Below are 22,065 nucleotides of genomic sequence, written 5' to 3' on the forward strand. Positions count from 1 at the left end.
CTTTTATGCAGACAAGTGAAACAGAAAATGGAGACATTTTTCACTACTTTATTCACAGACAGATTTCATCAGCAGACAAAATATACAGATCAAAGTAGGCTTTGTTTAACTAACATATAATATGCTCCCTTCAGTAGCATTGACTTTAGTCCCGTCTCCGACTCTGGACTAAGGCTTCAAACATTGTTTTAGAAAAACATTCTAACAGTGCTGTTTTTCTCTTATAGATAAACACATGCAAGGGGAAATCAAGACATTTCTGAAAAGTGATTCCAAAATGCAGCTGTGAAGCAGGAAGAAAAGAGCGTGATGACGAGGAGGGAACTTAAATAATGATGTTTACCTGTTTCAGCTGTGATGGAACAATAGTCTAATGCCCAGTGTCGCCTCCTCGAACGTCTACTGTGTAATGAAGCGTTTCAGAGAAAAACGAATGCAGAAAAGGGAGCGGGGAAGCAGAGGCAGGCACAAGGATTAAGATGCAAGCAAGCAACTAGTCAGCAACAGTTGTGTGTTTACACTACAGAGAACACAAGAAGAGGAATGAAGGTGAGTGAGATCTACCGCTAATATCTGCTCTGCAAACCGAGGCGTTGTGCTTTTCGCCAGATGACTGTGAGATGACGTGAGCTCCAGGGCAGGAGGAAAAACAAAAGTACCGTCACCGTGACAACACATGGAGACAGTGATCTCACCCAACAACAGCAACCATCATTCAAATCCCTAAAGAGAAAGGGGCGAGCGCTTGAAATTGGGACTCGTTATTAGCTTCGGAACTTTGCTACATGGAAAATCCTGTGTTGGAACCAATGACGTCGTATGCCTCAACCTGGAAAATAGCATTGACTGTAACAGAACAAAGAGAGTAAAAAAATGTTTTATAGCAAAGCAAAATGACAAGTAAAGTGCAACGTGACCGGGTCCACAGGAGGGTGCTACAGTGGCTGGGGCTGTGACTGTGGATGTGCCTTTGGGCGGGTGGGGTGCTCGCGTCTACGCCCCGTCGCAGATGGTCGTCTCCATCACGAACGTGTTCTCGAAATGGCGGATGTGGTGGCAGTTCTCGGCGTCGCGCTTGTTGATGCCTGCGAGACGAGACGGGGGACTTTTAATCTGACAACGCATCGTGGTGCTTTTATTTTGGCAGCGCTGACCCCCGACTTACGCCTGTGGGTGACGCGGCGGTTCAGGCGGTACGTGTCCTTCCCGTTGCACAGGCGGTAGATGAACGGCCCCAGCTGGTGTATGTTGTGCACTTTGCCGGTCACCACCATCTCCTCGTGGATGATGTAGGTCTGAGGCAGGTAGGTTCCCTTCTGCGGGAGACAGGAGACAGCACGTGGACGGACGCGCCCCACAAACAGTCCTCCGCTCCCGCGTTAAATCTGTGTTACCTTGACATTGATGAGCAGCTCCCACAGGTTGCGTGGAGGCATCACGATGGTGGTGTTGAGCTCGATCACGTAACACTTGTCCAGAGCAATGTCGTGGTAGGCAGTCAGACCCTGGACAGATACAAGAGGCTCTTTATTTTAACAGAACTCCAAAGACCAGGATCCTTTGCAGCAGAATGATTGCGGTTCATGATTAATAGTCAAATAGTCAAAATGTGGGTGTTTGAGGCGAATATAGCCTCAAAAAACCTTTGGTATGAACCTTTAATGTTAAACAGCTGTCATTTCCTATTGTTGTGATGACTTTGAGGACATTATTCACTCACCCTGTGGAAGTCGTGGATTATATCCGCCGGGTCGCTGCCTCCGAAGTGGGGCACGGGCACGGTGATCTTCTCGTAGTTATCGGCCAAGTAGATGCCGACGTTCTCCTCCAGCTCCTGGCGCCCGCGCAGCGGCGCGTACACGGAGTCTTCGTAGAGCACCCTGCAGTGGAACAGGTTCTCCTCTGGGATCTGCGCACACGGAACGCGGGTCAGACGCGAGGGCCGAGCCCGACCGGGGCGCTGCTCGGGCCCGGCCCTCGGAGCGGCGGGTCTCACGTGGGGTATGAAGTAGTAGCGGTAGACGTAGATGGAGGCGAGGACCAGGCCGGCCATGAACACCACCAGGCCGAACGTCAGGCAGCACAGGCCGTTGAGGGGGGACTTCTTGGGCCGCAGCGGCAGAACCAGCTCCTCTTCGTCCTGGAACAAAACCACTCTCGGCTCACGCGCAGACAGGATCGTTCGTACTCATCTCCATCGGGGTGGAGCCTGGACCGAGGCGCCGGGCGATGCTCCCAGACGCCTCCGGTCTCGCGGCCCATCTGCCGCCGCCACGCGCCCGGCCTGCGTGGGCGGCGGCGGCACTACGTCCTCGCCGCCCGCTTCCACTTACGACAGTGACTCACGGAGGAGCGGACGCGTGCAGGCGCTCGCGCCAGGTAAAATTATCTTATTATAGAGGACAACAAACGCGGGCTATTCTTGGGTGGCAGAAATTACCGTGTGCACTGGAAACGGCTTTTAGGAGGCGCTTCAGAGGAAAAGCGATGACAACTCTGTCATTTTTGTAAAAGCTTCCGCTTCGCGTTATTTGCGCCACTTGCGAGTGTGTCTGTGTCTAATATTAGTGCGTCTGAGCAGGATTACAGTGTTTGTGCGCGGCGTGCCGTTCTTTGCGTGAACACTTGGAGACAGAGCGCGCGCGAGGACAAGGCGACAACTGTGCCGAACACACAGTTCCCTGAGACTGGGCTCTTTGTGTTCTTCCACCCCACCGGGAGGCACAGAGGCTCTTTTCACACCAGCTGAAAGCGTGACACGCCATGAGGCCCGTCGGTCTCCGGCTCGAGACCGTTTTCAAAGTCACACAGCTGATGTTTCATCGTCGGGCGCCAGGGCTCGAGCGCGTAGCTTTGATGGGGCTTCAGACAACGCTGGGCTGCTGCTACGCTAAAGTTGAGCACCGCTGTAAGGCAGGGAAAAACAATCTTGCATTGCACTGCAACCCATCAGCCATTTTGTCAAGCAAAGATTATGCATTAGTTTTATTCTGTCTTTTTATAAAGCTGGGGAGTTGCTCACTTCAATCTGCATTTAAGGAGAAATGGTTAGGGTTGCTTTTATAAAGCAAAATCCAAATATATATATATATATATATATATATATATATATATATATATATATATATATATATTGTTCAATTGTTTAAGCTGGTAATCCTCTATGTAATCCAAAACAAAGAGCATGCATTTGCAAATTGTAACGATTTCCATGAATCCTTTGCAAAAGGGCCACTGGCGCAGCGGAAACCATCACAGCAATGACATGTTTCGTTTGCAGCCAAATGGCGATGGATGCTGTCAGAGGCTCCCTGCTGTCCGCGGCCGTGCCCGGCGCCCCAGGGGGGCCCGGGTACCGCAGGGACCACGTTACACAAGGGTCACACGAAGACCAGCTGGCAAGTATTACGAAAAGAGACGAAACGTCACGGACCCCGAGCGACGCGTTGCTCACCATCGGATGAGGGATGAGGATTTCCGTCTTGTCGCCATCGCTCTCCTTCTCCACTTTCTGTCCCGCGACAGACTGGAAGCTGATCTTCACCATGTCTCGGCGTGTCCCCGCGCGTCTCTCCTCGCGTCGGGTATGATCTGGCCACCGCTCACAAAACGAGTCCCCTCACGCGCTTCGTCGACGGACCACCCTCGTCTCACAGCCGGGCAGCCCCTCGGTCTGTTTTTGTCTCTATTCACCGGAAGTGTTTTTTTTCTCCAACACTTGCTAAAGGACGAGTCCGCAGTTTTTGCTTCATATTAAAGAAATACAATAAAAAGAGAAATGTATTAGTGTTATATTATAGAAGGCTATTGTCTACCAAAATAAATTGCCTGAATGAAATATTTATAGAAAAAAAATCAATTTTTGAACAGAGGCCCCTTCTTGTGCCTGCATGGGTAGAATTAGTTATTATTATAGCAATTTTCATTCCTAGATATGCAGCATGTTTATAAATATGATACCAATGTCACCGTGCTGCCTATTTAAAGGTTTACTTTGGGTAGACATAATAATAACAGCAAATTAAACTTATTGTGAAAGTTCAAGCACTGCCTGAATAGTTTCATTATGACAGTTGTAGTGTTCAGTAACATTAGTCACACTATGACTGATGTCTGGGTTGCTTGTTAAGCAGCCATAAGGCTGGCATTACTTTGAGGTACCTCAGGGTACAGGATGATGTGGCCATTAACATGCATTCACAGATGTGTGATTTCTGCACGCATAATAAAAATGACAACGGGTTCATTTTATTCCAAAGTCTTTTCTTTATTTTGATTGTAGGGCCCAGGCCTTTGACACTTCTGAAAGCACCCACTAGCCAAGAGTTCAATTTGACATTTCAATCTTGTTAAATACTTGGAAAAACAAAACAATTCCAGTACAATATCTTTAGCACAGCATCATGCACAGCCAGTGGAGAGTCATGCGAGTTCGATGGAGAAACTGTGGCGTGTCCGAGTGGAAGCGCTCGTCTGTTTTGAGATGGCTGTTTTGTTTGCCTGTCTGAATGTACAGATATGTCTCATCACGTGTGTCACTCACTGCAATTAAACAAATCTGTGGTATCATCAGGTCTCAGGAGAATCCAACATGGCACAAAGCCCTCAGCTACCCAAAATGCTTTACACACATGATTGTACTGGAATTATCAACCCTCTGAAGAGAATGAGTCAAAAAACAGGGAAATGGGGAAAGTAAGAATGATGTGCCGAGTTGCCAATATCCTGATGAGCTTACCCCTGAAGTGCACTCACCGTGGGGCCCCTGCACTCGCAGGCCTCCAGCCAAGTGATGAGGAAGCCAAAAAAAGTTAATGAAAACTCATCACTGTCCTCAACTCGTTAGGTAACGTTGATCAATCAGCACCTCACAATGCGCACGCCCACACAGGCTGTAATGTTTCAGTCCATGTTCTGCCAGTCCCTCCCTCCCACATTAGCACTATTCACACTCCTGCAAGTTCTCAGCAGTCTGAGATCCTCAAAGTGTAGATGAAGAATTAAAAGAAGATTAACAGATCCAGAGCTAATACCATGACATTCCTTCGCTGTACAAATTGTTAATATTCTATAGGTTAGCTAAGTGTGAGCTGGCCCTTTAAGTTATGTACAATGAAACCCACCAGCAACCATTTCAGCAGTGAAAAGAAATGCAAGAACAATGTTACGAATCATGTTTCTTCTTTTATGGTTTAAAAAGTGTGTGTGTCAAGGGTTAAACAAAACTCTACAAAGCAAAAAGAAAGGCATATGTACACGTTCACCTGTCCCATAAAACAAAACAAAAAAGATGAACTCTCAGGCTTCGCCAAAACTACACCTTACATTGATGCCTCCTTTCCTCATGTGCTTCAAGCGCTGTATGGTGAGAAAGCACGCGAGCGGTTCCCTGGCGTGGCCACTCACAGCTCGTCCACGTCAAAATGAACCCCGAACGTCGCTTCACCGGATGAAGGCATAGGCGCGCGCCGCAGCAGCAGCTGTGACGGGCGTGCGTGCGTGTCCGAGTCTGTGGCACTGACAGTGGGAGCCAGACTGGGCAGACCATCACAGAGCTGATGCTGGCTACAGCCGCGGATTTGTCACATTTCAAGGCATGCAACAGGCACACCCATGTTCAACTTGCTCGTACCATTTCCCTCGCCATGGTTTACTTGCAGTGTGTGTGTGTGTGTGTGTGTGTGTACGCTTGTTTGAAAATACGTCTTGTCTATTTTTGTTTCTTGCTGCGTGTGTCTATCAGGAAGTCTGCCTTACTTTGAAGTACTGACATTTTGTGTCACTATGCTCAATAGACTGCTGTATCATAATATACCTTACATGTCTCAATGTGCAAGAAAGCAGCAGCATCTATTAATTTCTTGTTTCTTTTGAAGGAAAACCACTGAAAATAAAACAGATCAAATGTTCAGTGAGGAGCAGAGGAGCTGGCAACTTCCTGGTGAGCTGATATGGGTATGTTTGTTTCTCATTTGTTTATGGGTTCAGCAACCAGAACAACAGCTGCTGATGGGTCCGTCTAAGCAGATGTTGCCTGGATGTCGCCCAGTAATGGTCCTGGTGGCTCCTCTCCCCACCTCTGCCTTGCTCAGGCTTCCTGAGGGGCGGGCCTCTTGAGGTCCCTGATCTGTTTGACCAGGTAGGTCTTTTCATCATTGAACTGTTCGTCCTCTGTTCTGTCGTTCTGGAACTTGCTGAGAAACTCGATGAGTTTGGTCTGGTTCTTCAGCAGGATGTCCAAGATGGGCTGGGTCTTGTTGGGGTTGGCCACAAACACCTAGTATTTATAGAAACAGATATGGGTGTTAACATACTCGTGCTTATACTGTATTGATGGCAGACTGAAGAGCTCAGCAGTCACTTTCACAATCAGTGGATTTCAAATTCAAAAAAACTGTTATAAATTTTCTATCTACAATTTATTTTTATTTAGAAAAACACCTGAACACCTTATTATATGCTATATTTATCAGGTGGACACAGATGGAACACTGAAAATTCATTTTTACCTTAAAAACATGGAATGCCTCAAACTGGATGTTGCGGCTCTTGTCCCGTAGCAGATTCATCATTAGTTTGAGATTCTCTGGCTTGCTGATGTATTTCGTCATTATGGTAAAATTGTGCCGATCAAGAAGCAACTCCCCCAGTAACTGGTTTATTTCAGAGTAAGAAACAGGAACAAATATTGGTTGGTAATGACTTTTTTTAAGAGACAGACAGATGGCACTTTCATGCAGGGATGGAACTATGTGAATGCAGGCTAACTCATTTTCCAGTAAAAAATAAATAAATATAATCACATTTAACTTCTAAATATATAATTATTACATATCTAAGGCATATCATTAAAGCAGATTATACACTTAGTTTTAGATTTAGCATTACGTTTTCAACAGTGACTTATAGATTGTGTCTTTAGCACAAACTGCTTAAATATTACATCAATTAAAAAAAAGTAAAAGTAAAACCGTGATGCAGGCTTTAAAATGTGTGACTCTAAGCCTCACCACTAGATGGCACTAATGACAAGGTGATGGAGGTGTTAAGTGAAACCTTCAGCTAGTTCCGTAAATAGAATTGCATCACAACAAGAGACCTGTTTGTTGACATGAGCCAGCGCCCTTACCTTGAGGGACTGCCTCTTAGTAACATAGTTTTCCGAGTGGAGTAGCTTCTCATATTCACTAAAGAACTAAAAACAGAGAGGGGGAAAGAGGTAGTGAGACTCGGGAGCATGATATCTAAATGTGTCAAGTAGAGGGTTTCACAAATGCATCTGGGCCTTGTATCAAAACACAGTGACAGGAAAATGAAGCATTTTGCATCACAGGCTGACAGCTACTTTGTGTTCACAGCCTGCAAATGATGTCCCAAATGGCTGGTTTGATGCTGTTAGGAAAGACGCTAACAATCACTCAGACTGCCACAGCTTTCAGGCACATGGAACTGGTCATAAATGGCTTGGCTCAACTCAAAGATCAGAACATTCCACAGAAAGACTTTAAATCAGAACAGGTACATATTATTAAGAACTCTAAGCCAAAGGGAACTTGTTGACCATCTTTGCTCTACTCTTAATTGTGAATAATTTCTCAATGTGATTTGGTCTATCATTTCTATCTATTTTTTTATTATATGCTGCAGTTTAGTTAAGCTTAAACTTACTCTGTCGTAATGTTGCTCCAGAAATTCTGCACTTAGCAGCTTGTGTCTTGTGAGGAGATCCTGAAAACAGACATGGACAAAATGTAAGTAATATGGTTATAATGTAGACGTGTCCCAAGTCTATAATGGCGTCTCATTCAAGTGGAATATTTGAACAGCCACTGTGACTTTGAGTTCTAATAACTGCAGGCAGATTCATGGCAGCTCATGTGCTGTTAAGCTCTAGCTCATCTCTCTGGATACAGAATGGATCCTTCACAACACAACAGGGATCGTTGGTTCCAGTCCTGTATGAGTCACTGACTAGTTATAATGTCACACACCAACCTTGTCAGCCTGTTCTCAAATTTGTTATCTGAGCTGTCTAGTTCGAAACAACGTTTCAAATGATATTATTTAAACAAACCATCAACAGCACTGTTTCCAGGTACGAATCCTAACGAGTCACATCATGGAACTGTATAATGCATCTCTGTTGTTTCACATACTATTCTCACTCAATATACATTTGGAACTACTGGTATTACAGTGTAAAGATGTTTCACAGAAGTAATTTAAAAGTTCACTCGGCAATAACAGATCAATGACTAAACAACTTACTTTAAAAGTGGCAAATGCATCAGAGGCAATGTCGAATGTGGACATCTCCACATATCTGAAGAAGTCATAGAACTGCTCTGACCACAGCGTGATTTTGGCCAGTGGTTCATGTCTGATGCACTCCCTCAACATGATACCACAGTTCAGGGCAATCTCTGGAGACTCATACCTGCACAAACCAGCAACACAGGACAACAAGAGGTTTAATTAACTGTTGAGAGCAGATCCAGAAAACTGAACCAAACGGTTCCAAAAAGTTAGCTGAAATGAGGCATATTACATAACCTGTGTTATGAGAGTGAAATATGTACTTCATAATTTATTATTTAATAAAGGCATGACAGTAGGTGGAAGTGAAGTGAGGAGAACTCAGCATGTTTAAACGGGCGGTGACAAAGATCAACAGAAAAATCAAAGTCACTGTTCACATCAAAGCAAGCCTCCATTACACACAAATGCTGCTCATGTCTGGAGGACACAGATTTGTGGCACAGCTTTCATCTCATGATTATCTCAGGCTTTCATTGAACAAATAGTTTTTACTTTGTAGCCTTTTTAAACAACAAACATTTTGTTTCCTAACGCCAGGTTAAAAAGACAAAGCAGAAACTGGCATCTCTCTGTTGGAGAGTGACCTTCTAATGTGTTTTGATGTGTAATGACAGAACTAGTAGAACTCCGGCTTCGGAGCGTGCTACTTCTGTACTTGACATGAAGCCCAAAACATGTTCTCTATCACTACTGTGTGTTCACTTTTACTCAAAAAACACTGCTAAAGCGCAGGAACACGTACTAGATTAAACAATATCTAAGTTTATTTAAAGGATTATGCACAGGAAACCAGGAACTGACAACTGCCAAAATGAAGTGCTACTTCACTGATTTAAACAGTGGAGCCTATTTTTATTTTTCTGTTCTGGGCAGCAGTCAGGATCATTTAGAAACACAGTCTCGTTTCCCTTTAAGTTAGGAAGTCAAAACTTCCCAATAATGTGTATAACTCTAAATGATCAACAGGAACATAGTCATTCTGTGCTGTGTCTGTGTGTTCCTTACCCTTTGAGCAACATAAAGAGGATGTTCTGCTGCGTGCAGAGGTACTCCACGGTGGGGGTCCGAGTACCTATTTGACGCCTGAGGATGTTATTGAAGATCTGAGCCACATCTTTCTTACCCTGTTGGTTAGACGTTAAAAATATCGGTTAATGTGACAGAAAACACGACAACTTAAGTCTCACAACACACTTCAGACAACAGTCAAAAAAATAGAATCCCTAAAAAGCAAAAAGGTTTATTAAGAACATGTGCATTTATTTCCCAATTTTTTGCTCTTGCGATGTTTATTTAGAGCACAGTGACATATTATCAGAATATAATGACAGGGATATTTCCAGATACAGAAAAACACCAGTTTACTTTAATAAAAAAAAAGTTGAATCATTGTCATATTTGTGATAGACGCAACTACTGTATGTTTTGCAATAATTCAGCAGTCGTTCGTTGTGAACAGGGAGGAAGAAAAAGAAAAGAGGAAGAGAAAGAGCACAACATTGTGAGTCACACTGTGACAGGATGAATCAAGGAGGCCTGCGACTGCAGTTAGCACACAGCACCAGCATAACATGTTGTAGACTGGTTTCCCCTGGTATCAACAAAGGCAGGTCTGTCAAGACAAGCCAGTGTCATACCTGAGTGAACATTTTTTTACCATTCCATCCCTGTTATGTAAAAAAAAGACACATCAAGTCTCACCTCAAAGTCAATGAGCTGCAGGTCTGCTATAAGGGTGCTGAGTAAGCCACTGTTGTAAAGCTCCTGGGCTAGTTGGGCCACTGCTTCTGTCTGGGGCTCTTTCTCATTAGTCCCATAAAGGATCTCCTTCATGGCCACTAGGCTTTTTGACACCTCCTCTGTGGCCTGGGTAGAGTACATATAAAGACACACAATTATAAGCTTAGCCCAAAAAAGACACTGTTATGTTTAGCAACACAAAGTGACAGGAGAAGAATTTCTTTTATGGTTGCCTTATTGGCAGAAGTATGCCACAAGTGACAGTATGATCATGTGAAGCAGCGTGACAATGACGCTACCTTCTCAGCTTTTTTGTCAGAGATGTCATGCTTCTCAAGCACTGTCATGTTGTCCTTAAGATTCTTGACGATGTCCGCCGGCGACTTGTGGGACTTGCCAAAGGGAAAAGGCATGGTGGAGAGTTACCACGGGCAACCAGGCAGCGGACTGTCCACCTAAAGAAGGATAGAAAACTGGATCAGAGCAACGCAATTATAAACATGCACCATACCATTCTCTCCCTCTCTCTAGTCTTAAACTGGTTTCCAAAACTAGAAACTGATTTGTGACCTTGTTACAGCCAACCTCTGGTAAAGAAACTAAACTGCCACCAGTGAGAGTAACAAAATGTTTTGTATGACTCTAAAACATATAAATGTCTTACATGGATCTGACCTTTTGTGCCGCAATCAGCAACAAAATGTTGTAATTTTTCATGTAATGGTCAGTAAATGAGTAACCAGGCAGTATTTATTGTGACACAGGCCTAGTTACACTATGCTATAACGTCAGAGCTTTTATTGACCCACCACATGTACAGTGACGAACATATCCCTAACATGAGAAAACGCATAACTGTGTTTAAATCTGACTCTCATGTGACCAAATTTAGATCATTAAACAACCTCTGGGGCTCTTTATAAAACAAAACTAAAGAATTGTCAAAACTAAACCACAAACTATTGCAACAGTAAGGATGACGCAACAATGGGTCAAAACAACAGTTTCTTATTGAGAAAACTAACTGGGTTAATTCACTGACCCACCTAAACACTAATTACACTACAGGGCAACAGCCAAAGTTGTCAATAGGCTTTCATAAAGCAGAATTAACAGCTGTGTGCACTAATAGACAGAAAACTACACTATCTGTTCATTGACTGAAACAGCACAACTTATCAATTAACCTTAACTAAGGATGTTGTACAGTAATGCATCCATTTTCAATGTGAGGAAAATCTCTGCAACAAACCTCCAACAGTCACTACACTAAGAGGCTGCGGCGTAACAGTCTGACACCAACCTGCTGTTCTGCGTGAATCCTCTCAACTGTGAACACAAACTCTGTCTTGGCAGCGAGTCCACATTTAGAAAGCAATGCCGGAGCCAGGAATATAAAGCAAGCAGCACCAAAGTGGGATGTGCAGTCCACTATTCGTGTGTGATGTGTCATGTGTGAATGAGCTCATATTCAAAAAGTGTCACTGGTTTCACTGTGACCTCAGCACCAAAACTGTGCTTGCTTACATCGTCAGTAATCCAGGCACACCTTAACACGGCCAGGTGGCCAAATCCGTCCTTTGCCCAAACTAATGCTCGATAATGAAGCAGCAGAACCGCCTCCCCACTTCTGACCCGCTCCAGTGTCAGTGACGCACATAGGCAGGAAACATATGTCCGCTCCTGCATCAGCTGGTCAGCGATAAACCACCGAGACTCCGTTGCTAATCAGGTATTGTGTGGTGGAGCACCATCAGGCCGACGAACGTCAGAGGTGCTGCGGGCCTGACATTCCCCCAAACTGAGCTCCCGCAGCCTGGAGACGGCGAGCACGGGCCGTCGTGGCAGGCTGGAAACACGTTACATACGCACGATTACAAACTGTGACAGAGGACGACTCGAGCGTGCACGTCACTGCCACCCTTGGAGTCCAGACCACAGCAGATGCCCTGCTATCACCTGACAGCCAGCCAGCGAGCACTGGGAGCAGCCAGCTAATAGCAGGTGTAACCGTAAAACGCGTGGGTTTCAAATATCGCACGCATGTCACGGTAGAATCACGGGAGAAACCGATCAATCTCAAGGAGTAGCCTCTAAACACACACAGGGCCCCGTGAACTGGCCGACACAGACGTGACAGTGAGCACCGCCCATCTGAGTTCTCCATGCCTGGTTTGTGATGCTGCGAAGCCGGCCAACTCTGCGCTGTGCTGTGCTGTGCTAACAAAATAGATCCATGCTTAATCGACAATATAGTGTCTCATAAAAGTAGCCGATGTAGCGCAGCTCGACAGTCACATTGTGCCTCGTCTATTTTTACCCTCTGGTTAACACACAACCTCCTCTGGCTGCTGGCTAACGTGGCCTGCGACGCGTTATTGCAACTGGCGTTAGCTTAGTGCTACGATCCACTGCAACACTGCAAATGTTGTCTTGGCCGACACAACGAAGGCCCCGACAGACTTGGGGATTACAGCCCCCAACACAAGCTAGCTGCTACATCTGCGTTTCGAACAGCCTAACGGGCAGAAAGGTGTGACGGCAGACGGCAGACAGTGGTGGTTAGCTAGCCACCTTGACGCTAGCCAGGCCTGGCAGCGGTTTGTGGCGCTGCTAGCTACTAACAAGCGCATGCCCGACTCCTGCACATCGCGAACAGTGGGCTAGGTTCAGCTGAAACACGTCTCCCTACGAAAAACTGCCCAGCAAGCTAATGTTGGCGGAAAAAGCAAAGTAAGTAACGTTAGCTAACTCTGAGCAACCGAGCAGCTAGGGAGCATTACAGTGCCTGCAGTAGTGTCTTCATAACGCGATATTTACCAAATAATACCTTGTAAATGGCGCTTTCACTAGTTCCCCTCGACTCGTCAAGACAGCAAAGGGCAACTCAGGTGCTCCTTGGAACAAAAACGGCTTTGTTTTCCTCGTTGGTGGCCTCCTCTTGTTGTACAGTATGTTGGTGAATCGTGCGGCTCCCTCTCCTACTTCCACTCAGCCCGACTAGCGGCGCTCTCAGCTGAGCCGTGGCCACTGCGGCGGCGGCGTCTAGCGCCCCCTCTGGTCGCCCGGTGTCACGGCAACAGAGGTGAACAAGCTGCAGGTGACCGAGAGAGGGCGCTCGCGCCCCATAGACACGCTGAAGACAGGACACATACAAGGCAGACTATAAATATACATTTCTTCAAAATTAAGGGAGCCCTAAACCATCAACAACGTCTGCTAAATGCTCTCGTCTTATTTTCCTCAACTTATTTCTATCACATTTTTTGTTTTGCCAGTGTCCTTTTCACTAATAGTAGAAATAGCCTGGGTTGCCCAATCAGGCTACACAACATTTACAGCGCAAAGTTAAGACTTTCCACAAAAATACAGCATATCTAGTTATATAGAAAACTCAGTAATTCCACTGGAGCAGCACTAGGCAGGAAGACAGGGAGAAACGAGGAAGACCTAAAGCAACATGTGATGCAATGGTGGCATGTAAGTGGATGGGAAGAAGACAGGGAGAAAAAAACAGAGGTGCTCAGAATGTCAAGGAGGCCCCCAAAATGTAAATTGAGCAAGAGGTGGTTCAAAGTGATCAGAGCTCTGACTATGAGCTTCAGCAAAAAAGAATAGACAATGTCTGTTTCCCAAACATGAACTGGCAGCTGGTTCTGCATGGGAGGAGATGGATGCCCTCACATTTTATACATTCTGGGGAGATTTTATACACTGGGAAGACGTGGGACTATGTGGACTTTAAGACATTATGAAGTGGTTCAATTATGGTTTCTCTGAGTAATTCCAGTTGGCTGCATCTTTTTGAATGAATTTGAGACTTGTTAATAGGTTACTGGGACATCGAAGTAAGAAGTTACAGCAGCCCATCCTAAAAGTATCACTTTGACAAATGATTTAAAAAATTTAAATTTTAGGACGTAACTATATTGCTCAATACCAGTGTTACAGCGTCAGTAGATATGCCTAAATTACACAACCTGAATTTAAAGACATGCCTTCTTTTTACTATCTGTTGTAATCAGCTAATGTTTCAAAAAAATGACAAGAAAATTCAAATGTTACAACACTTGTTGCCAAAGTATTTCTTTTTCAATTAACATATGATTCATAATGCGGCTCAGTTAGGAAATCAGTTAAAAGGACATGTTTACATGATGTCTGACTGGCTCCTTACACCTGACCATAGCAGTTTCGCCTCCTCCTTGGCCGAACTGTCCAGCCCAGAAGTTTTTACTCTCATGCTGATTAGGTTTGGATGAATAGTCTTTGTTCGAGTTCGGTTCCCACGACCCGGCATTCGCCTGGCAGTCGCGTGGCTCTGCAACATGGGCCCCCAGCTTTGAGGGGCCCAAAGATGGAGGTGGGGGTGGGGGCATGTGGTCAAGCAGACATCTGCTCACTAACAGTTAGCAGCAGATGTCAGACATTTGAAAACACGGCGCGTGATCAAAGCGGGGCAAGATACAGCAAGAGTGTCTTGGACGTTTCTCAAAAATAAGTGAAGTGTTTTGTACCAGTGAGCCCTTGATCAGACGCTCAAATGGTATTTTGGACTGTCTGGGTGTTAAACTTAGCAGTAGCAGGCAAATCTTTGTTGTATCGTGTGCTTTATCAGCATTTTGTTTCTTCCTCTGGGTTTTGAAAGACTATTTGTCCTCTTGCAGACAGTGTAACTCCTGCCTGTGAATAGAATGGGCGCGTTTCCCCGGAGTGAACCTCGGTAACTGCACACCCTTGTTCCTCAGTGGGAGCAGAGGAAACTGCAGTTTTCCGTCATGTGGAGGGTGGAGGATGGGGGGTGGTGCATGGTTTCAGGCGGGACATCTGTCGTTTGTGAGTATTTTCTTTTTCTAGGCCGGGTCTCTCGGTTATTGAATGGAGCCAGTGACCTGTCAGTCTTGACTGATGGGATCTCGTGTGTGGGAAAATCCCACAGCCAAAGCGGGGGCCCATTCACATGCTAATGGCGTCCTATAAATAAGAGGGCCGTGCCGCGCCGTGGGCCCTAGAGACGCGCAGGGATTGAGCGAGTCCGGGACAGAAGCGCATCCCAGGAAAAACATGACCGCTTCATCCGTGGCGCACAGCGTGGGGAAGCATCCCAGCGCGAAAGAGGAGCGAAAGGTATTTCACACCTGGACACGCGGTCCTCCGCATCCCGGCTTCCCTCCGCTAAGACGCGTGTCTTTACTTTTGCAGCTGAGGAAGCCGCTCATAGAGAGGAAACGGCGGGAGAGGATAAACAACTGCTTGGATCAGCTGAAAGAGACTGTGATCGGCGCGTTCAGGCTCGACGTGGGTATTTCCCCGCGTGTGCGCTCTCCCGTGGGAGACGAGTGAACAGTGAATGAGTCTAACGCTGCTCGTCTCTCAACAGCAATCCAAACTGGAGAAAGCTGATATTCTGGAGATGACAGTGAAACACCTGCAGAACATCCAGAGCAGTAAGCTCAATGGTAAGAAAAGGAGACGCTCGACTGCATTTATGTGTAAATAGTACAACATTGTCTCTTAGGAAAATCATTAGGGTGGAAGATTTGGGTGAAACTGTTATTGTTTTGAATGGAAACGTGCAAATCCGCTCCATAGGCAGCAGAGGGCAGCACAGGCACAAAAGTATTGTTCAAGATTTTATTCACCTGCAAATTCACCTGTCACGCCGTTGGTCAGCAGTAAAACCTCTCATACTGACTCGCCGTCCTCTCTCCCTCAGATCCCACATTGGGCCTGGAAGCCCAGCAGAAATACAGCACGGGCTACATCCAGTGCATGCACGAGGTGCACAACATGCTGCTCACCTGTGAGTGGATGGACAAAACCCTGGGCTCCCGCCTGCTCAACCACCTCCTCAAGTCCCTGCCTAGGCCCACTGGGGAGCGCTCACCCACTCAGCCCCCGCCCAGAGATGAGGCAGCCCTCCCGGCGGGCCGGGTCGCCCCCGCCGCGGCCGCCAGGGGAGGGTCCGGGTCTGGAAAGCCGCCCCGTAGCGAGGGGCCCGCCTGCCACGCGGCCAGGAGTCAGGAGAGGGCCGCGCTTCATAGCTCCCAGCTGGGGATGCTGGAAATGTGGAGACCCTGGTAAACTGGTGGCTAGTTCTCAATTTACTTAGACCATCCTCTGTTATGTATCTTATAGATATGGTGCTCAGAAGACATGTGGGGCGGATTTGTTCCAGTGAATATTGTAGGTGTGCTATAATGACCTATACTTTCCCAGTACTTCCCTTCAGAAGTCAGTTTCTTGTAGCCTGCATTATAGAAGGCTCTTATTAATCTTTCATGTATTTATTGTATTAACAGCTTTATTTATTTAATATTATAAGGTATAACTTTGCTTAGATCACTTTCTCGCCACGTATTCTTTGTTAATCTTTTCCTCTATGCTGATTAGCCCAAGAACATGAAACAAAAATATTAAAACATTTTACACTTTTATTTAGCTTTGTGTGCATTTTCTTTTTATTCAGTTATGATTGTTATATATCTGCTGTAGCAGCCATTTCAACATGTAGGAGTCCTAATAAGAGTAACACCAAGAAGCAACAAACACAAGCCTGGCAGAGAGAGCAGGTAAAGGTGACGAACACTTAAACTAATCAGGAAGTCAGAAACAGGAAACAGACAGGATGTGATGTCACAGAGAAACAAGACAAGCCAGGCGTCACAGCGCCTCTAAAGGCTGGAGGGCGGAACTGCCACACGCTCAGCTTTACCAAACATGAGTACAGTCAATGCACCTGCTCAGCAGCAAGACGTTTTCATTTTCGGGGCAGCTGCTGATAATAACATCAGCATCACCTTCCCTTTTATTCTAAGCTGAGCCCCAGGAGCAGGGATAATGGCTATTATACGTTTGCATGAAGGCAGCAGGTTTTTGGTTGTTTCTCATCCAAAACCTTCACATGGTAGGGTTGTTATTTTTCTGCACTCTAGTCAACAAACTTACCTTTTTGTAGCTCATGTATCATCACACGTGGATTCATTATGTCAGAGGTCTTTTTTGTGCTAGATTCAGTTGAAAGGGTTTTATCAACAGATGGTTTCATTGAGAAACTGCGACATTTGTGTTTTTCAAGAATATATTAATTAAATTATTTTCATTGTGGTACCAAAACCCGAACTCATCCTTTTGTGTTACTATTCATTAGTTATGTAGCATATGGCGGTCTTGTTTTTCTTTTGAAAAACATTACACATAATTAAGTTCCATGATCAAATGAAGGATACAAAGAAATTCAATATATTGCAGGCAGGGTTGAAGCGAGCAGGTGGAAGTTAAATACAAGTGTTTGGAACGTTTAGGTTCTGATGAGGACTCAATTCACCCTTGAGTTTGCAAAACTAAAAATGTGCATGTGGCTCATTCTCCAGCTATTATTGCTATTATTACTGGTCGCCACATGGAGCCAGGCGGCGGGTCTAAAGAGAAGGAGACGACTGGTCTCTCAGCCGAGCTCTCCAACAAAGGCGAGCCGGGACAGCTGCTCTCTCCACAGTCCACACCATTAAAGATCTGGAGCAGGGATCTGGGGGTGGCAAGGTGCCAAAACTCCTCCACTTCAAAGGTCTGGACCCCTTCCTTCATTTGGGGTAATAGCGTTTAGTGGTGTGTTTCTGCGGAAATGCGGCGCGTAAAAGACGCTGGATGAGGCACCATTACCTGGAAGGTGGCACATGTGCCTGTATGTTGCTGTCAAGCACACAGGACTGCTTGATGTCGCGGTTGATTTGCACAATAATAGCGTGTACAGAACGTATAGTACCGAGGGCTTAGGGCGGACTGGAAAAAGGCCTTTGAGAAATACACAAATAGATATTGTTCAAATAAAAAAAAATGCAATACAATTTAATAAACGTTAAAATTTGGGAACTTTTAAAATCACATATTTTGTATGTGCATCTGTGAAGAAAAGGTTTTGCGTATTATCCTACAAAATGAAGTGGACGCGGTGGAACAACAGAGCACACTGCACAGTCTGTCCCTCCACCAAAGTCACCAAACAACGGGCAGAACAAACGAGGTGCAGGCCAACACCTGTCGCTTTCTTTGGAGAAGGGCCCTTAATTCCCCCGGCTGATTCAGCCCGGGCCGAGGGGCCGCCAGCAGCGGCAGCAGCAGCAGCTGCCAACTGTAGGCATCGCGTTACATCCGCCGAGCAGACGGGTAAATCTGCTGAGGCTCGGACACAGAAGCGAGCAGGACGTGGAGCCGGTCGGGCAGGAAGCGCACGACGCCGGAAATGCTTGAAACGCTCGGTAAAACACATGACGAGCATTTAAAGCTACCAATTAAAGTCACCGCTTTAAATAATAAGAATAGGTACAGATGGTGACATGATGACATCAATTATAGGGTTTATTAAATAAACCGTAATAAAAGTTAACCAGTCAACAAAAAATCACAGGCACCACTTTTACATTCTGCGTGCACATGACAGCGAATCTGATATAAGTGAATTCAAGTACATGAACCTAATTACTGTCAACACGGGAAAAAGCGAGCGGCCGGTCCCCTAACACAATAAATTGTGTGATTAAACCCCGGCACCTCCTCAGGGCGCACCGGGGCCGGCCGGAGACAAAGGGAGTGGGCGCTCATTGGCTCCGGCCGTGTGCGCTCTGTTGTTCCCCAGCCAGAGGAGCTCGGCCCCCATTCACATGTTAATAAGCCCCTATAAATACTAACAACAGCCATTCAGCGCCAGCAGCACGCCGCACTGGGATTGCGCAGGGAACACACGTCGCCTCCGAGTTGGGTCGACTTTTTTTTTTTCTTGCTGTAACCGGTTCCGTTTGGCAGCTGCCCCTTTGACGGCTCGAACGGGGAGAGAGAGAGAGAGAGAGAGAGAACGGTGGGACACCCCAGCGACGATCCCGATCCAAACAACATGGCCCCTTCGGCTCGGCCCAGCCACACCGGACTGATGGAAGAGGACGAGTCCTACTATGGGATTCAGAAATCGGACAGAAAGGTAAGAACGGGACCCTGGAGGCAGTTGTCACGCCGATTCCACTCAGCATCGGCCTCTGGACAATTACAGATGTCTCTTCTGTGCGGAGTTTTATACAAAGACGTGTTAGTGCGGTAATTGGAGCTGTGTTGGTTAATGAATAACAGCGGTGCGTTTACGTTTACGCACGGTGATGATGCTGCGGACGGACTCCCGATCTGCCCCCATTCATTTCTGCGTCCTTCTGTGTCCAGACCAGGAAGCCGCTGGTGGAGAAGAAGAGACGGGCGCGCATCAACGAGAGTTTGCAGGAGCTGCGGACTTTGCTGGCGGACACGGACGTGAGTGCGCGCCGCTCCGGAGGTCGCCCCGTCCGTCTCTGCGAGATGCGCGTTTCTAACGGGGCTCCGCTGCTTCCTCCCACAGTTTCATTCCAAGATGGAGAACGCAGAGGTGCTCGAGATGACCGTGAAGAAGGTGGAGGACATCCTGAAGAACAGGACCCAAGGTATAAACACAGTGGGGCTCAAAATATATTTACTGGGCATTTTTAGGTTCAGTCTTTGCTCGATGCACAAACAAGGGAAGGCAGCCGTGTCACACCTCATTAAAGTGAACTCACTAGTGACTTCCAGTATTTAGAGAGTGAGTCACTCATGGTCCGTGTGTCTCCTCTCCCACAGAATCGGAGACGCTCAGCCAGGAGGCCGGTGAGCGGTTCGCAGCAGGCTACATCCAGTGCATGCACGAGGTCCACATGTTCGTGTCCAGCTGCCCCGGGATCGACGCCACGGTGGCGGCCGAGCTCCTCAACCACCTGCTGGAGTGCATGCCCCTGAACGAGGAGCAGCTCCAGGACGTGCTGTCGGACCTCGCGGCGGACTCCTGCGGGAGCGCGCTCCTCCCCGGCCGCTCGGCGCCGTCCCCGGCGCCTTCCACCGCGTCCAGCGAGGACCTGTGCTCTGACCTGGACGAGACCGACAGCGAGCACAACCAGAGCGCCACAGAGAGGACGGAGAGCGGGGAGGCCCTGAGCACCGTGGCCTATCCCCGGTCAATGTGGAGGCCCTGGTAGAAGACTGCGTGACATACATTTGGGATACAATGTAGCATCAGAGTCCTCTCAATATTTGACACCGGATAAGGAAATAAATCCACCTCATGCACAGTTTAATGAGTGTATATACTCTACTGGACTCATTCGGACCACACGCATGGATTATCAGCCGGACTGAGCTTCAACCCTGACACAAACACATCTCTGGCCTTCTGTTTTCCTTCAGAGCGGCGACTTTGTGACCTTCCTGTGGCCTTTTGGGAACTGTAGGAAACCACCGAGTGAAGTAGAAGTTGCCAATAAGCAGCTCTCACCTGTTTTATCCGCCAGAAAGCTGAAGGGTGGCGTGATCACAGTTCAGTTTGAAGAGCTTCTGGGGCTTTTCGGACAGTTTACTCTCGGTTTTCAGCCGCTGTTGTGGCTTTTTCTGAAACTCAATACACTTATAACTAAAAAACAGACAGAAGGCAAACTATTCTCACTTCTCTTTTGTCAACAGCTGTGTATATATAGGATTTGTTCGAGGAGAAAAGCTCTTTTAGAAGTTTGGCGATGCCTCTAATTAATATAAATATTTGTATTGTATTTCATCCAGATTTGTAGTTTATTGGCCCAGTAGCTTCACTGAGAATGGCATTATGTAGCCAGAATGTTTAGATTTTGCCAGTATAATGTCTGACTTTGATAAATAAAACAAGATACTTGCCATTTTGTGTCTGGCGTGACTCACTGCTCCAGAGATTCAAACACAAAATAGAAATGGAAGAAACAAAAGCGTTGCTGGAATGCAAATGCAGTTTTAAAATTCCCCTTTTATTGCTGCTATATTAAGGATGCTGGTCTGCTTTGTGTGAAGTGAATTGGCCTCGGCTCTGTTCTTACTCCGACACCTCTGCCGTCCCTTTACTCCGCGAGGACGCGGAGCGCGTGTCCATGAAAGAGTCACACCTCTGCAAGCGTCTTCACTCGCACCTCCGACACAATGAGCTTATTAACAAAGCCCTGTTACATCCTGTCTGGACCGGTCGCTGAGCTGCAGAGACGCACCGGCGGCAGCGCTCCCAGAGGAACACGCCGCTTCCTGGTTTGGGATGAAACAAAGAGTAATTCCACACAGGAGAAAGCACGTTTCATACGAGGGGCCAGCGGTGCATGGCCTATCTGAATATCGCACGCTAGCCTATTCACGCTCTGCTGTTAGCTGATCCTAGAGCTACAATTAACAGACCCCGGTGAAGGAGGAGGAGGTGGAGGGTCTGGGTGTGAATATCGGAGGAAACACATTGAAATGGCAGCGGAGGAGACACAGTGATCAAAGCTGCCAGCGGCCATTTGACAGAGGGCTCAGGCTCAGATACTTCAAAGGGATCAGCCAGCAGAGAGAGAGAGAGAGAGAGAGAGAGAGAGAGAGAGACACACACACACACACACACACACACACACACACACACACACACACGCGCGCGGAGTAAAGGGCACATTTTAGATTTGAAATGATGACCTGTCTTAGTTTGATGTGATGTGACTATTCTTCATTTAGCTCCATTTCTTTTAACACCAGTCACATTTGAGTAGATTCAGCCGGAACAAAGGTAAATCAGCATGAGTGAAGAACACAAAGCCAAACTCAATTACAGTTAATTCCAATTCTATCTGCTCAACGCAACACGAGGCTGAGTAAATCAATGACTTTTTTTTCTTAAACAAATCCTTGAGTGTTACTATGAAGCAAACTGAATATGGCAGATGACACGCGACAGGTCAAATGATTGAAGGACCGCATTTAGCTTCAGAAAGGAGTCCGACGGGAGGAAGGACGTTTCTTATCCAGCTGCATCAGCTCCAGCTTCGGGACTGTGCGTACAAATTCTGAGGTCAAAGGTTAGAGAAATGCAACAGTTGGCGTGAGAGGGATTCAACGGCGGTGAACATATGGCACTGACACAGATCCCTGGGGATCCGCGCTCTCCCGGTGCCTCTCAACTGTCTCACTCCA

General features: G+C 46.6%; 4 protein-coding genes across 4 annotated transcripts; 2 read left to right on the forward strand and 2 right to left on the reverse strand.

Annotated features, from left to right (window-relative positions):
• Positions 1–32: 32 nt before the first annotated feature.
• Positions 33–3,689, reverse strand: itm2ca (integral membrane protein 2Ca). The gene is made up of 6 exons (XM_029170974.3): positions 3,455–3,689; positions 1,997–2,140; positions 1,721–1,909; positions 1,395–1,505; positions 1,166–1,316; positions 33–1,085 (listed from the first exon to the last, which is right to left on the reverse strand). Exons 1-6 carry the CDS (start codon positions 3,545–3,547, stop codon positions 994–996), a joined length of 780 nt encoding a protein of 259 aa, XP_029026807.1. The 5' UTR covers positions 3,548–3,689; the 3' UTR covers positions 33–993.
• A 553-nt stretch (positions 3,690–4,242) lies between these two features.
• Positions 4,243–13,049, reverse strand: cab39 (calcium binding protein 39). The gene is made up of 9 exons (XM_029170972.3): positions 12,890–13,049; positions 10,359–10,514; positions 10,021–10,185; positions 9,325–9,443; positions 8,269–8,437; positions 7,669–7,728; positions 7,130–7,195; positions 6,510–6,653; positions 4,243–6,277 (listed from the first exon to the last, which is right to left on the reverse strand). Exons 2-9 carry the CDS (start codon positions 10,470–10,472, stop codon positions 6,089–6,091), a joined length of 1,026 nt encoding a protein of 341 aa, XP_029026805.1. The 5' UTR covers positions 10,473–10,514; positions 12,890–13,049; the 3' UTR covers positions 4,243–6,088.
• A 248-nt stretch (positions 13,050–13,297) lies between these two features.
• Positions 13,298–16,496, forward strand: her8.2 (hairy-related 8.2). The gene is made up of 4 exons (XM_029170975.3): positions 13,298–15,186; positions 15,262–15,357; positions 15,440–15,518; positions 15,776–16,496. Exons 1-4 carry the CDS (start codon positions 15,124–15,126, stop codon positions 16,141–16,143), a joined length of 606 nt encoding a protein of 201 aa, XP_029026808.1. The 5' UTR covers positions 13,298–15,123; the 3' UTR covers positions 16,144–16,496.
• A 2,144-nt stretch (positions 16,497–18,640) lies between these two features.
• On the forward strand, positions 18,641–20,777 carry her13 (hairy-related 13). Its single transcript, XM_029172501.3, has 4 exons — positions 18,641–19,033; positions 19,267–19,353; positions 19,439–19,520; positions 19,696–20,777. Exons 1-4 carry the CDS (start codon positions 18,950–18,952, stop codon positions 20,085–20,087), a joined length of 645 nt encoding a protein of 214 aa, XP_029028334.1. The 5' UTR covers positions 18,641–18,949; the 3' UTR covers positions 20,088–20,777.
• The last annotated feature ends 1,288 nt before the right edge of the window (positions 20,778–22,065 follow it).

This window comes from Betta splendens, chromosome 13 (assembly GCF_900634795.4).
Source record: "Betta splendens chromosome 13, fBetSpl5.4, whole genome shotgun sequence".
Lineage (NCBI taxonomy): Eukaryota > Metazoa > Chordata > Actinopteri > Anabantiformes > Osphronemidae > Betta > Betta splendens.

Bases quoted from the DNA above. Each gene is read 5' to 3' on its own strand.
- itm2ca (XM_029170974.3), bottom strand. From the start codon at position 3,547: ATGGTGAAGATCAGCTTCCAGTCTGTCGCGGGACAGAAAGTGGAGAAG. The intron at 2,141-3,454 runs GTGAGCAACGCG...GTTTTGTTCCAG, and splicing joins TCCTCATCCCTCATCCGATG to GACGAAGAGGAGCTGGTTCT. The intron at 1,086-1,165 runs GTAAGTCGGGGG...CTCGTCTCGCAG, and splicing joins CCGCCGCGTCACCCACAGGC to GCATCAACAAGCGCGACGCC.
- cab39 (XM_029170972.3), bottom strand. From the start codon at position 10,472: ATGCCTTTTCCCTTTGGCAAGTCCCACAAGTCGCCGGCGGACATCGTC. The intron at 9,444-10,020 runs GTGAGACTTGAT...TCTAACCAACAG, and splicing joins TGCAGCTCATTGACTTTGAG to GGTAAGAAAGATGTGGCTCA. The intron at 7,196-7,668 runs GTAAGTTTAAGC...CTCTGTTTTTAG, and splicing joins TGGAGCAACATTACGACAGA to TTCTTTAGTGAATATGAGAA.
- her13 (XM_029172501.3), top strand. From the start codon at position 18,950: ATGGCCCCTTCGGCTCGGCCCAGCCACACCGGACTGATGGAAGAGGAC. The intron at 19,354-19,438 runs GTGAGTGCGCGC...TTCCTCCCACAG, and splicing joins CTTTGCTGGCGGACACGGAC to TTTCATTCCAAGATGGAGAA. The intron at 19,521-19,695 runs GTATAAACACAG...CCTCTCCCACAG, and splicing joins CCTGAAGAACAGGACCCAAG to AATCGGAGACGCTCAGCCAG.
- her8.2 (XM_029170975.3), top strand. From the start codon at position 15,124: ATGACCGCTTCATCCGTGGCGCACAGCGTGGGGAAGCATCCCAGCGCG. The intron at 15,187-15,261 runs GTATTTCACACC...TTACTTTTGCAG, and splicing joins GCGCGAAAGAGGAGCGAAAG to CTGAGGAAGCCGCTCATAGA. The intron at 15,358-15,439 runs GTGGGTATTTCC...GTCTCTCAACAG, and splicing joins TCGGCGCGTTCAGGCTCGAC to CAATCCAAACTGGAGAAAGC.